Source organism: Linepithema humile, chromosome 2 (assembly GCF_040581485.1).
Source record: "Linepithema humile isolate Giens D197 chromosome 2, Lhum_UNIL_v1.0, whole genome shotgun sequence".
NCBI classification, from domain to species: Eukaryota; Metazoa; Arthropoda; class Insecta; order Hymenoptera; family Formicidae; genus Linepithema; species Linepithema humile.
This window is the reverse complement of record NC_090129.1, coordinates 31,107,185-31,122,606: the sequence shown is the minus strand read 5'-3', so window position 1 is coordinate 31,122,606 and position 15,422 is coordinate 31,107,185. Positions and strand designations below refer to the sequence as shown.

At 38.7% G+C, this 15,422-nt stretch overlaps 1 protein-coding gene across 7 annotated transcripts in view; it reads left to right on the top strand.

Annotated features, from left to right (window-relative positions):
- Window positions 1–15,422, top strand: part of LOC105671659 (rap1 GTPase-activating protein 1-like) — a 101,921-nt gene that overhangs the window by 59,934 nt on the left and 26,565 nt on the right. For 6 of the 7 annotated variants that reach the window (XM_012365992.2, XM_012365993.2, XM_012365994.2 and 3 more), the window contains 2 exons: window positions 6,950–7,058; window positions 7,219–7,311. In XM_012365992.2, the coding sequence (XP_012221415.1) occupies window positions 6,950–7,058; window positions 7,219–7,311 (202 nt within the window). Of the gene's footprint in view, window positions 1–6,949; window positions 7,059–7,218; window positions 7,312–13,177; window positions 14,347–15,422 lie in introns of those variants that run through there. The other variant, XM_012365997.2, reaches the window with a different exon arrangement.

The following is a 15,422-nucleotide window of genomic DNA, read 5'->3' as shown; positions in this document are numbered from 1 at the left end:
GATCGGATTTCCGAAGCCGGGTTACTCGCTGACACAAAGGGTACCCTTGCGTGTCTAACCCCTTCACCGCTTACAGCATTTGAGTGGGCTTGAACAGAGCCTGCAAAAGGTCTGTAGAAATAAAGAAATAGAAAAAAATTAGCATCGAATAAATATTTAAAAAAAAAATGTACCGATGAAAAATTCAATCGTGTATGGAGAGCCTACGGAAATCGAGATAAAACTCCCGCGGGGGAAATATTTTTAGAGGGTTAAAGAGGAGTCGAGTAGCCGTTCTCCGGTTACAAAAGAGGGGGAATAGAAACAAAGAGAAAAAATTTTGGTCGCGTAATCAATCATGAACATTTGCACGCGTAGAATGATGTATGTCACTGTACATTAACATATTCATGTATGATATATCGCGGAACGCATCCTGGACGCATCTGTCCGTCAATCTCTGGGGTCACGGACCCCTTCCGTATCGTGAAAAGTGTGAAACCAGATGGGCGAGGCGTCGCCATCGCAAAAACCGATGGACATTCGTTTTTTATTTCGTTTTTTTTTTCGCGGCGATTTGACCGCACGACGGAACGAACGGAGACATAAGTAATAAGAGAACAGCCTTTTGAATCGCTGTTTATTTAAGCATTATAATATTTACATTAGTACTGTTTTTTACTCTCGACAATTTATCATAAAATCATTAAACAATCAGCCATTAATTTTCTACTTATTTATCGAAGCAGACATATCAGAATTCAAGTCGCAATAAACAATGCATCGATACACCAGCGATGATATTTCTTCGGGATTTATTATGTCGGAATAGATCGCAGCGACGTATCGATCAGATAGATCAGACTTGACCCATAGAGTGGCCGGCATATTACGTAACGGAACGCATAGGGAATGCATGAGGAAGATATATACATGCGCGCATCGATCAGATCGACGGCAACACACACGGCATTTGCCGTGACCAACATTATATTATTATTCGTCGAGTAAAGCCGCATCATTCATATACACAATTTATCGTCACGATTCATACGCTTATTATACTTTTGTTATATAATATAAATTCTTGTAAACAGCAGAATCGATATGCGGTAATAAATAACTTTAAAATTGCAATTTCTGTGAAAATGCAGTGCAGCGATTCCTGCTTGAATGACATAATTACAGTCGATAACTCGGAAAAAAAAAACGTAGGGCATTGTAATGTCTTATTGTTAATTTATAGAACGTAGACGGAGACAATCGCCGATACAAATCACATACGTCACGTTTCCTACATTCTACTCGACTAGTACATTTTTGTTGAAAGTGATAAACCCGTTGTATCTACTAAATAAAGACAGCTCTGCGCGATAACTTTCACGAGATAAAATTCTTGTTCGGGCCCAGGCACGATTTATCGAGCAGTAATCGAGTCGTGGCAAGATCGCGATGGCGATTCTATCCGCGAATTCCCGGACCGCTTTATTTGCCCAGCATGTCGCGCAATCAGTGCAATTCTTGGTATATGAAACGAGTAATTTTCAATCTCGTAAAAAAAAACTCATATTTTTTCGAATTTAATTTTGTCGAACTATCAGCGAACAAATATGATTTCCAGCGAAATTGTCGGCATGTATTTTTAGATGTTGTGTAAGTAGATTTAGAATTCTGAAAATAAAAGAATAATATGGAGTTTAATTTCCACGGTGAACATTTTAAATGAAATTTGAACTTAATTTAATTCAATTTACTCTGTTCCATCTAAAATGTCACACGAATGCAGCAGCTGTTGTTTAGCTGTACATAACAACATTTTAGACATATTTGTAATAATATTTTAAACTGCTGTACGTATACTTGTTTCCATATATTTTTTAATTATGTCAACACTTTTAATTAATTGCGAGAATCGATTAGAATTGTGATCGCTCTCCTCGCAATTTCAGATTTTCTGTCACTCTGTGCGCGCATTGCAAAATTGATTTTGCAACACGCAAGTGGCACAGCGTCTGCCGCGCGGAACTCGTTTGTCCGGTTACTTTCCATTCGTGTGTGCACTTCGGCTCGCGCTCGCATTGATCGCTCGCATTTTTTTTTCATTTTGTTTATTTTGCTTTCCGTAAACGCGCGAGACCACGAGATTCACGGTCGGGTTATTAATCGTTTTTCGGTCGAAGCACTCCAAACGGTGGATGAAAAATTCCATGATGCCGTTTAACCTGTCGCGTGACACTTCGAAAATTATTGCCGATTTTGAGAACTAAAATAAACGATTTCGAACATTTTAATCTTGTATTTGCCGGTGTGTTTGTCTTGCTGACATTTTTCAATTAACGATTTTGTGCTTGTGATTAATACTAAAATGAATCATCTGTGTTTGATATTAAAAATAAATCTGTTTTTAGATTGCTTTTTTATTTTCGTTTGCTTGTTTTATTAACGGTCTTTTTTATATTTAGATGAAATTTGAGCAAAAATGGTTGGAAAGGGGATAATAATTAAATTTTTTAATTTTTGATTGTTTTAATCACATTTTATTCCCGTCATTTATTCTCTATTATTTTATTATACCTCAACAAGTTTAGACTAATTTAGAGAAATGGTCGATATCTTGTTTGAAATTAGAGAAGTAACGAAACGGGAAACACTTCCCAAATTAGACCTTGGAAACGGGCGAAACTTTTGGAGTGTAATCTCCGTGAGTGTACTTACGGGATTACGAACGCGGTTATTAGGACGTTCATCCTGGCGTGCGCTAATTTTTCCTTTGTTCGTCCTGCGACGAGTACGTCCGGTCGCACTCAGGGTTCGGCCGAGCTGTCGTTCAAGCGTTTTATTAAATTAACTCGTTTAATTGGGCGCGTCCATTATTCTGTGGACCGAGTATTCCCGCGCGCTGAGTAGTAAGAAACACGATCCTATGGGAACTTTGCGCAATTCCGCGTTGGATCCAAATGACGTAAACCCCTTACTTTCTCACAAATGAACGACAAACGAGATTATAAAAACATTTCGGAGTAAAATTTGAAAACTTGAAAACTCAAAAAATTCCAAGTTTGAATTTTAGTTTAGTTTGAAATCAAATTCTAGTTTTTTTATCTCTTTTTTTTTCATTGTGTTGTTCTTGTCATTCTATCGATTTTTCTATTTATTTTGTTATTTTAATCATGCAATTATTTATTTTAGATATTTTTATTTAGATTTTAGATATTTTTATTTAGATTTTAGAGATTTAGATTGATTTTAGATTTCTATATATTTTATACGGTAGATTTGCTTTTTTATTTGAAAACTTAAATGACACAAATGTATAAAAATCAAAGCATAAAAGCGAAATTATGCGTTATTATTTTAGCGGACCGGTTAATAGGCGATCTCGCGTAATAATTGGCTTGGGAATGGAAATCGACAATGGCAGTCGCGGCGGAATGCGTGACTGTCGACGGATAGATACAAACGATAAATGCCAATCGCAATGAGATATTGCCCGTTCGAGAATTAAAATACCGCAGTTAACGGGAAAAGATCGAGCGTTGAACTCATTTGCGATCATTAAAATCATCTCGATTATTGCGCCAAGATTTATTTACGATTGAAATTTCACTGTTGACGATGTAATTTTTCTAAAAATTAAAAAATAATGTAAAATTAACGAATTAAGTATCGAGCGTCAAAGGAGCTGTTCGAGCAAATGTTTATTTCTATAGTTCTCTTCTTTTTCTTATCGCCCTATTTTTTTTTTCTTTGCCTTTTTCTTTTTCTCGATAGACCAGATTGGCGACACTAAATCCAGTTATGGCGCGACAAGAGCTAGACGGTTCTTTATGGCGTTCGATCGAGTACGCGGAATGCGCAATTATCGACAATAAATGCCGATTGCGGTAAGAAAGATCGCTGAACCGTTTTAGAAGCGCGACTTCTTCCACGGAAAGAGACGCAAGGACCGCCGACGATGCCGTCGTGGGCTTCGCGCCGTGGGTTTCGCAAAACTTCTCTTTCGTAATGCCGCGTGACGATACTTTATCGTCCCCAGTGCATTTGCATATGTCGCGCGCGCTACATCGGAGTCGTAAAATGTAGAGATGACGCGCTGTCGAATCGCATCGATTTTACGAGCACTAATATTTGAGAGGCATATACACACTCTTGTTGGAAAATGCACATTTCACTTGTATAAAGCAAAATGTTAAATATGATACAGGTGTATTAAAATAAAGTAAAATACTGGAGATGACATAATCGTGCAAATTAAATATAAAAAATTACGTTAAATACTAATGAAATATTGGAAATTAAATGAAATATTGAATAAAGGATTTATATTAGGAACGAAATTCAATATTAGTTAAAATACATTTCAACTTGAATTAAGCAAAATATTAAACAAATGTAATTTGAATCCTTTTCCCGTTTGCGTAATTGGCAATTTGATGAGGAATACCGCTCGCGAATTTAGAACGGCAGACGCGATTGCGGGACAAACTTCTTTCTCTTCTTTTCTCGAGCCGAGCGAGGACGATGCAATGGAGAAGGAAAAGGCTACATCGCCGAGACGACGAGACGTCGTCGTCATCATCATTGCGGACCGAAAAAGTCCGCAGCTGCCGTCAGATGCAACCGCTCGTCTCGGCTCGTTCTCGCTTCATACGGATATCTCGAATTAGGCGATCTTGTCAATGATTTGTGAAATGTCTTGGCGTTCCCAGAGCTCGGCCAAGCTTTATTCTCATCTCAATTTTAACTTAACTTTGTAGGTCTTTCGGAAAATTGTTCTCCAGCTTGCAGTTTTTTGCATTTAATGAATTTTAATTAACAAAAATATCTTAATTAATCGGATTGCGCGGCACTCCGCGTTTCATGTATCTTCACAATTTATTCAACAATTTAACGCTCGACCAGAGCGGCTCGCCCTTGAATTTCGAAGAATGACCAATGAATCGACGACGGCCGTTCGCGCTTTACGTCCCGTACGTGATTTTCTCGTGCGATCCTTCGGCGAGACGGGGCTCTCTCCCTCCCTTCGCCGCGCGCGATAGAAATACGATCGTATGAAGCGATTATTTCTTTGCGGCATAGAGCCCAGATAATTGCTATCGCGCTTATTGCTCCGCCGTCTCGGTCGTTGCGTTTTGGTCAGCGAGTATTTGGAATGGACGCAGTGGCGTAGCTCGAGTTTTTTATTCTTTATGCAAATCTCTTATACTTTTTTTTTCATTTTTACAAGGATGCCAATCTTTTTCTCGGGCTCAATGAATACCGTTATTCGTTACACATATTTCTGTGAATATTACACATATTTCTGTGAATATATCGTCTTTATAAATTAAGCATAACATTACTGTATAATATGATTTTTGAAAATATCAAAATATTGAAACTTCAAAGTTAAAGCCAATTCCGCTATAATATAAATGTTTTAATATGATATTGAAAGAAATTTTACTCACAAAGCACTTGAAAATGAATATATACACGAGAAATAGGTTTTTTGTGAATTTAACCACTAATAAAATTGCTAATTTAACATAAATTAGCATTCGAGTGACGATGCGGTTTTAAAAAGTTTCTTTTTTTTTACATTTTTATTCCAAACTTTTCTTTGCATAGAAAAAAAAGGTAATAAGGCTAACTACGCCTCTGCCACGAATATTCGCTTCACAGTCAGAGTTAGCGTTATGCTGAAAAGAGAATTCCGAGTAGTTACTTCGGGGCTCGATTCGACAGAACGCCTCCTCCGTGTCTTATTAGAATTTATATTCAGAGTATTTCAGAAAATTGCGCGTTACTTTCAGCCGGGTATATTTCTTAATGAATCTCGGGATCATTTTTCTTCCCTTGCTTGTCGAAAGGTTATTCGTTTGTCATTAACTTTTTATCATCGTAAACGTTGGATTATTATGATATAAAGTCTTCGAACGAAAATCAACTCGAAATTGATGAAATCATTCTGCCTTGTGTTTTTTTTTTAAATATTATAATACCTTTACAGCGTCGTTTATGCTACTTTTACAATGTTATTATGCTCAATATGTATTTTTTATAATTAATCTACATACGATACACGATTTTCTCCTCGAAAAATCGCCAATCGAGCGACGAGAGCAAGTTAATCCGTCCGGTCTGATAATATCTCGCTATTATCGGCAAGAGATAGGGATGCACGGTGGATTATGCATCCCGCGAGATACACAACGGCGGATTATGGCGTCTCATGCTGCACGCTACAGTATTTCACTTTACCCTTCACCTTCGTTATTTATCGCGCGTTGTTTACCGCAACGTTCGCCTCCCGTAAACGGCCGCCGCGAAGTGTCGAGCCGACGCGCAAAAGAAAGAAAAATAAAAAGAGTGCTTCACTTTAAGATTTACTCACGCGTCGCCGCAATATCGTTTATTCCGCTCGCAAAAGAGGAGAGCACGCGCGCGCGCGCGCGTCCGCGTCTCGTAATAATATCGCCTTATACACTCGCGTTACGGCTCGAAGTTATTACGCACCTCCGCGCGCGGAAATATGTTAATACGCCTATTTCTTAATATACAACCGGGGTAATGATGCACTTTGCCTTATGGGATCGCGCGCGCAATATACTCGCGAAACAGCCAATATCCTCCCGCGCACTAAAGAAAGCGCGAGATCTTTTTCTCCGTTTAACCTTTGCGCGCTCTTTGAAATAAACTCGGCAGAAAATGCTACGATGGAGAATTTTTTAACTGCGAGAATATTGATGATGTATTGGTGGGAATTAGTCCATTATCCATCAATAGATATCAATTTTAATTTAATATCCGTTATTATTTCTCTTTATTTTATAATGCTCTACATATTTTCAATTGTGGACGCATCTGAGATACATATGTCAATATCTATCGTCGTCTTATATGACACTGCGTTTTTCTACACCTACAATTTGATGTTTTACATACGAGAAATGTGTCCACTAATCGCTCGTCACTCGTTTATTTTCAGGAGGCAGCAGCTAGAGCAGTCAGTGTACTGCGAGCCCGAGTCACGGCGAGCCACCACCGCGGACGATGACAGACAGGATGTGCAGGGCGCCAATCACGAGAAAGTCAAAGTAAGTCAGCCACATTATCGATTTTTCGAACCGAAACGTTCTTCGTGCTTAGCCGCGTAGTAACTTACGACTGTGATTAATCATTTGCGAACGTAATTATAAATGGGAGAGGAGGAGGAGGAGGGGAGGTAAGATTCTTATTCTGAAAAATTTGTTACAGAGCACAACGCAGGATCTGTTCGAGTTGCTCGAGCGAGTGCAGAGCTCGCGTCTTGACGATCAACGCTGCGTTCTGCCGTCGTACTTCTCTCAGGTATGTGATAAAATTTTTATACGTCACACTCGAAACATGCACGTGGGAAGGAAATTTGTTTCTAAAATGGACGATCAATTATAAATAACTTTATCTATATGATGCGCGATTAAAAGCAGGAATGTTTATAATACGGATCGTCATTTTACTTTATTAAAACGGTTTTTCCGTGACGCAATACTTTCGGATTAAGCGCGATACCGGTGCCCGTATATTCCCAGAGAAAAACGCTGTTAGTCCCTTGTTATTTAATTTCACGCGCTCAACCGCGGTTTAACGAGCGGATCTACGAAGCTGGACGAAGTCTAAATTTACGTTTATTTTGCTTCTATCTCACGCTTTCACGGTCGATTTAATTTTGAAGTTCTTCGATGCGCGCGATATGAGATATCGACAACTGTTTCAACGTCACGTGTGATCAACGTTTTTTTGAGGTGTTACTTTTATTAATATACCAAATATATATAAAGCTATTATATGATGCACATAAAAATTGCTATGTTACTATACGAAGATTTCACAGAAATAAGAAACAGGATTTTTACATTTTTTTTTATTATAATCTAAAATATTTCTATTGTGCGTTTATGTATTCAATCTACAATGTTTTACTAGAAGAAAAAAATGATTCTTTTCTTTGACTTTGCAAAAAAGGTAACTCGCGTTTTTTTTCCAAACTTATCCATTTAATTATTCTTAATTTCTTGCGCGCGGTTATCGTCGAGTCGCTTATGCAAATTCTCGCGTGACGACAATTCACGTTCGATCGAGACGACGGCGTGCTCATTCGCGCGCGAACGAGCCGCAGATGAATGGACAACGAGCCGAGAAGGAGGAAGAAAGCCGAAGATGAATGAACAACGCGATCCGTCACGGCTGCCGGGACGCGGACAAAAAACTCTCAAGACGAATCACCTGATCGCACGTCGCTTGATTTTGTGGGATCGGCTGGTCGCGCCTGGGGGCCCATCGCGTCGGATTGCGTTTTCGTCCTGTCGGAAGCGGGAATCGTGCCAGTCAGGTGTTAAATCGGCGTGACAAACTAGACGCTCGTCTTTTACTGATCCGAAATGGAAAAAAGAAGTCCAGTTATTGTTTTACGTTTTGCAATCAATTTAAATGTACAGTGGAAAATCGGTATAACATCGCGTAAAGTATACACGATAATTGTGCGCATCTTATCAACCATGAATACTAGAGAAATAATTTTAAAAAATATTAAGGGACTTAATAAGAAAACACTATGATACAATAAAAATTGAAGATATTTGTAAATAATTAAAAACAACGATCGTTATAATGGCAAGACCTTGATAATTAAAAATTATATAACTTTGAAACATTAATTAATATTTTTTGAGGAATTAATTCTTGAGAGTATATATTTAATTTTGTTAGAGAATTTATTTTAAATTTAACTTGAGAGCGCAGTAGTCCGCAGTGGACTATTAATCATACTTCATTTAATCGGGCGTGACACTGCAATTCGCTATTTTACTGTCGACCAAGTCGGATCGTTCTTCTTCAGTTAGAGAAATTGAACAACTTTCATAATCGTGGGAAAAGTTATATGTGACGCGCAAAAAGGGATCTGCAGGAAGTTGCGCATATGGGAACCGCTTTTGAGGAATATTGCGCGCATCTCGCTCTCTTTCTCGGCGGCAAGAATCGCGATCCGGATTTCAACACATGAGCTATAATCATCTGCGTGCCACATGCTATCTCGTGCGCTCGTGAGAAGCATTTTTACCGTACTCGCTCTCTTTTTTTTCTCCCGTAGTCGCTTCACGCGCGCTAGATCGGCGGAGGCATTTTTTTACTGCCGGTAATGCAGAAATCGCGTTGGTCAGGATGATAGGATACCTCTATTATCGACGGTACATACGCGATATCCATCTATATCAACTTGGGGTAAAGAAGGAATCAGTAACAAGATATTTGAAACAATTTCTAATGCCATTATTATTGCGTTTTTATGTGTGTCATATAATTACGTTAAAATTATACAAAAATAATTATAGATGGCAAAATTTATGAATTTGTTAAAAAATTTTACTTGTAAATTAATATTTATGTATGTTATAAAAGTTATTTTTAAATTGATGTATTCTAAAATAGACATATAATACCAAATTTTAAATACTGAAAATCTTAAAAGTAACTAAATTTTTTATTTAATATTAGCTAAATTTAAATGCTAATAAAAATCTATAAAGATTTATGAAGACTTGCCACTAGATGGCATAAGAATTGTATTATAGTTCCATACTTTAAAATCTTCAAAAGTTGAAGAAAACATTATTTTCTTGTACGATTTTTATACATTCCGCTTGATACATTTAACGAAGTGATAGGATTGCATTATTAAATATTGGTTTAACTATAACTGAATTTTTGTTAGTTATGGACTTTAGTTTTATTTTCAAAGATAATTAGTAATTAAGGTATGATTTTTTCTATATTATCATTTTTTATATAATAATTTCGAGATAAATATTTATCAGGTTTTACTGAAATATTTTACGGAAACGTCACTTAAATAAAATTTCAAATATTTTATGTATTTCAAATGAAATCACGTTTCACGTTCCATACATGTGCATTACTTAATTATTTACATTTCAAACATAAAAATATTTGATCTTTTAACGCGATGTGTCATACGTGTCAACGCACGTTTGTATAGATTTTTAGTACCAGGAAATGATATAATTTGCTGAATGTTTCTCTTTAGAAAATTTCATTTATACTTTCACAAAGTTTCTAGCAAAAATGGATTACAGTCGTTCATCAATTCATTATTTTTAACGGTAAATTTGTTAGCCATTAGACAGTAAAGACCAAGTCTTTCTTAAGTAGGAAATAATTATATAGTTCACCATACACGAACCGAAACTCCGAAACGCGTCGCTGATTCGCGCTGCGCAAAGGGCAAGGCAGGGGGGACATGTTGCTTCCGGTCGGCCAGGTAAGCGCGCCGGAAGTTGCCGCTTCGAATCGTCGTACTGTGGCCGAACAGCCGGGAAGATTTTCAGATTTGTACCCTCTGCGCAGTGGCCGTGAAGATCGTAGATTTCGTACGCGGGGTCCTTCCTCTCACATAAAAACGCATTATTATGGCTCTTGTGGAGCACGGCTGGAAAAAGTAAACGGAAAAGTACTGCGAGTGAATAAAGATTAATTATTGATTCTGTCTTCGAAAAAATAAATAGGTCACTTTGCGTTTGAAAGCAATTGAACGAATATTGAAGAAGAAATCAGTAATCTTACATTTAGAAAATGAACAAAAATTTGGTATTCGTAAAATTCAGAAAATTAAATTGGCTTATTAAATTTCTTTTTTATTTCATTAAAGTTTACTATTTTATTACTGAAAACAAAATTATATTATAAAGCTTTATTGAATCTTCATATTTTTTGGTGCATTTTAATATTATTGACGCGGTTGACGTAATTTAATTTTTTTTGTAGTAAGTGTGAGTTTTTTTTTTTTTTTTTTTTTCAATTTCTAATATAAGCGAATGAGTGCGAGAATTTCGATATTCGATTTGCTGCAAACGAACTGTAACCGCGTTACATCAGCGTTATGTTAAACGAGAACGTTTATTCCCATTGATACCGATTCGGCCGCAGCTGCTGAAGCTCGTTAATACTCATTATCAGCTAACTGAGCTGCATTGTGAGAAAAAAAAACCGATATTGATAGCTGCTGACGCGCGCTCATCCATTTTCGACTATCAGCTCTCCTCGAGCTTCTAACTAATCTGCCGCCTAATAAGAATGGTTGTTATGCATCGTAACAATCGCGCTCTTCTAGGCGTTAATTACCGTCTGACAATCAGTCTAATTACCGCAACATCGTAATTACGCATTTTAAGTGACGAAAATCTGTTAAACTGATTCAACGAGCGGGTTTCAACGTAACATCCGATTCATCCGCTGATTCAATTCATTGCGACGCGAGATATCGCTTACGCTTAACTTTTCACTGTACGGATTCCTTTTCATTTTCTTTTTCGGAGAAAAATACGTGACGTATCGTGTTCGCGGCGAGATAATGCTTGTCTTGTGAAGCCTACAATTTTGAACGATTGCATATGTAAATAGTTAGTACGTGACAAGGGGGCGACTGACGAACAACGTGACGCTTTCGAATTTTTGGACGCGCAGGAAGTTGGGCGAAATAACGAAACAAAGAGGCGTGTGGGTACAATGAAACGGGAAGCCTCGTCGTCGCCGTCAACAGCGAAATAAGTCGACCACGAAAGGACATCCGGTCTCTCTCATTCTCGTTTTCCCTCTCTTTTTCCCTCTTCCCTCTGTTTCTCTTCGGTCGCCACAAGTTTGCCGTCCGTTTCCTCTTGGTTTCACCTTCCGCACCACCTGTCGTTACCATGCGGATGCCAAGGGTTCACCTTGCCCTCGACAGACTCGAGTACGCGGATGAATTTCAATCTCGAGAAGCACCGCGGTTTATTATTGCGCCAAGATTAATTAACGTTACCTTATTGGATCGCCTATTAAGGATCACATTTTTATATCTATGATATTAACAAAGAATGATTAGTTGATCGCAGATGACAGTTATTAATGTCGGTACGAGCGGCTTAAAAATTTTTTACGATGCATTTTGAAAGAAAAGGACTTGTATGAAGATTCAGTTTTGTCTAATAGTTAACTTTTGCCGTGCTATTTAAAAATATCGATAGATAAAATAAAACGCGCGAGAGGAAATAAAAATTGTAGAAGAATTTATCATTTTCATACAATTTATATACGAGATATATGGACGAATTACAAGAGCGAGTGAAAAGTAAATCCATCGTTATATATTTCCCTTTTCTAAGATTTGGCGACCTTAATGGCGCCAGTCTGCCGGCTTTGACCAGATCCGCCCGTGAAAGGGATCTTGCGAGTAAATGACCGTAAAATATGAAAACGCACGACCTGACCTAATTGATTGGGAATAGTGCGACTAGACAGAAGCGTGTAGTGCATTTCACAGAGAATCGAGTTTACGCGCTCGATGGCGACCATGGCAACGTTTTACAGTTCGATGGTGGGAGTTTTAAGAACGGCTGGATGTCGGACCGAAGCGCCGAAGGGTGAAAGGGGCACAGAAGGACTGTCGGACGAGATGGGGGTGCAGGTGCAGTGGCGGATGTAATGGGAGAATAGAAGATATCATGTCCACGTTTTCCTTTATCCTTTTTATTCGTCCATTTTGTTTGAAAAATAATTATTTTGCATGTAGAAAAAGCATCGATTAGGTAACGTTAATATAAAAGAATTAGTGGAAGTATTTCTAGTGATGTATTTTTTAATTCTGTATTTTTCTGACAAAAATTGGAAAATAATTCAGTTTTATATTGCATCGACCTATTACAATTGATGAAATCTTTGTAACATTTCAAATAATATTTCCATTTTGAACTATTGCAGATAGATAATTAAAAAATGTGGCTTCAAACAAAGAAAACCTTTTTAAAAAGACATCTTTTTAAAAGAAAATTAATTTTTATTTATTTACATTTCTCAAATTCACTTCTATAAATTTGACAAATTAACAACAAATTTGGCATTCGTAAAAAGACATTTTATTTTGCACTTAAATATTACAAATTCTGTTTTATTCGAGACATTTTTTATAAATAAATTTTAATACAAATATCGCTTTGTTCGAAATATTCTTTATAAATAAATTTTACTATAAATATTTTATTCGAGATATTTTTTTCAATAAGTAGATTGAGTAGACTTGAGTATCTTTTCTCATTGTTTCGCATGGCTAAAACTTTCATGCTTGTCTCCCTTCATCAGACTTCTCTTTATCCGTCACTGGCGACGAGCGACGAACACGCTCACCGCAACGCTTCGCCAGATGCGTTCAGTCAGTCGCGCTTTTGCACTCACGGCGTGAGGTCACGTCGGGCCTACATTCGAGCGCGCGTTGTCCGACATCCGTCGCGTTTTCCACGCGCAGTTGTTCGCGCGCGCTGCATTGTGCAGGACGTGCGTGATCTTGTCGCACCGGTCGCGCGGTTTCCCGCGATCTTTCGCGGCCACTAACTTTCTATTCCGACCTCGCTTGGCGAACGTCGCGTCGCCCACAAACGACGGTTTACCTGGCGGTAGCGAAGAGTGAGAGCAGAGGGAGAGAGAGAGAGAGAGAGGAAAAAGGAAAACGTTGCATCGTGCTCGCCACGTTTCGAGAGTACGAAATTCGGAGCAGTGAGCGAACGCAGGATGACGGCCACCGCGATCGGCGACGAGAATCGTCGTCGTAGGATAACGCCGACCAAATTTAGGCCCAATCGGACACTGTAATCTCGCATCTTTTTTGAGACCGAACTTTCCCTCTGCGCGCAACAGGGGTACTTTAACAAACGGAAGATTTGTACAACCTGGAAAGATTACGTCGATCCTCGAATCAAAATAGAATGTTTACGTATAGCTTCTGAGTCTGTTCACGTGAAAATCAGTGCGGAAATATTACTCGGTCTTCGATACAGAGCTGGTGAAATTAGACTTCATGCGTTTATAGGCTTCTCTGCTTGAAAACCTGCATGTGAGCGACAACGTGCGTGTCACGCTGCTGTGTAACGCGCGTGTCTGCTATCGAGACGGTTTGTACCTCTGCACGTTGCGGGATAGAAAGTAAATTCTAACCGCCCGAGGCTTCGCACAGTCGCGACGAGATTCGAGCTCTCGGCCCGGCGAGATTGCCGATTACTCTCCGAAAACTCTCGCCGGCGATTCGAGCGAAAACAGATCGAATGCGAAGAACGTTGAAGTGAAACGAAAGTAGGCGCGAGTCTCTTCGCCACGGGCTCCTCTCGAGCGGTCGATCTGGAGAAGTGATCTTTAAACGACGGTTTTTTTATCGCGGCTACGGTTATGATGGGGGTACTGAGGTGGAGGCACGATCTCAGATCGGAGGCCGCGGCGCAACAACAGCAGGAACAGCAGCAGCAGAGATCCGGCGCGGAGCGATCCGCCAGCCACACAAATATTTTTCCGAAGCTTCTGTCGCAGGTAAGTCTTTTTTCGGTGCGACATCTGCTTTATAACAATGGATAACGATAATATTTTAAGCAAACATTTTCGGAAAGATAAATATTAATCTTTTGAAACTCGATATTTTTGCTTCATGTGTATTTCAAATTCTCGACATCTGCAATGAAACTGTGCAATAAATATTCTCGGCGTATATTGTAGAATAGTTGGGCATAATAAAGATTGCAAATGTCAAATATGATTATTTGATACAAGACAGGATAGAATACAGTACGATATCGCGATAACAACACGATGTATAAATGTGTAAAACTCAGACATATCAAATATTCAAGTGCTTCGAATACGTGTAACCTTTTTCGTCGACGTCTGCAAATTTGTTTTTCAATATAAATAATGAAAACATTGCTTCTACGTAAACGAAACAATTGCTGCGTCTTTCTTCTTCACGTGCTTGAGGCATTGCGACATTCTTAATGATGTCAAGTCGCGTTAAGAAACGCGGCTCGGCTTCATCAAGGACGGGAAAAAAGAGCAGAAGACAGACGTGAAACGAGAGCATTAACTGTTCCTTCGGCCTGGCTGACGGTCTGTACGTTTTCCTAGCACGGCCCGTTATGCGCGCGCTGGGCCGGCCTTCTTAAAAAGTTCCATTTTCCCACGTACGCGGTTTCTGCACGCGCGTCATTTCTACAGGACAAGGGAGAGAAAGAGAGAGAGAGAGAGAAGGCATTACCATATGCGGAATCATCGCGGATGCGATGTTTTTTTCTAGAACAGTACTGTTCATTGCTCGATATAGCTCGGGCACAGATGTAGAAAAATAGTAGCCTAAGTGGCTGTTTATAGATTATTATGTGCTTCAATTAATTATTTTTTGAAATCTTCTTTTAAAAGATAAGCAACGTTGCGTGAAACGCGAATGATTGAATGTCGCAAAAATAAAAAAAATTAGAGGGCAACAAAGAATCAATCAAATCTCGATTCATTTCAACTAATTTTGCGAAAACGGTTCATAATCGTTCGATTAATTTCGCATCTGTGTTAAAATCGCCGGTCGTTGCGCACGCACCGGGCGTAATTATATCCGAAGC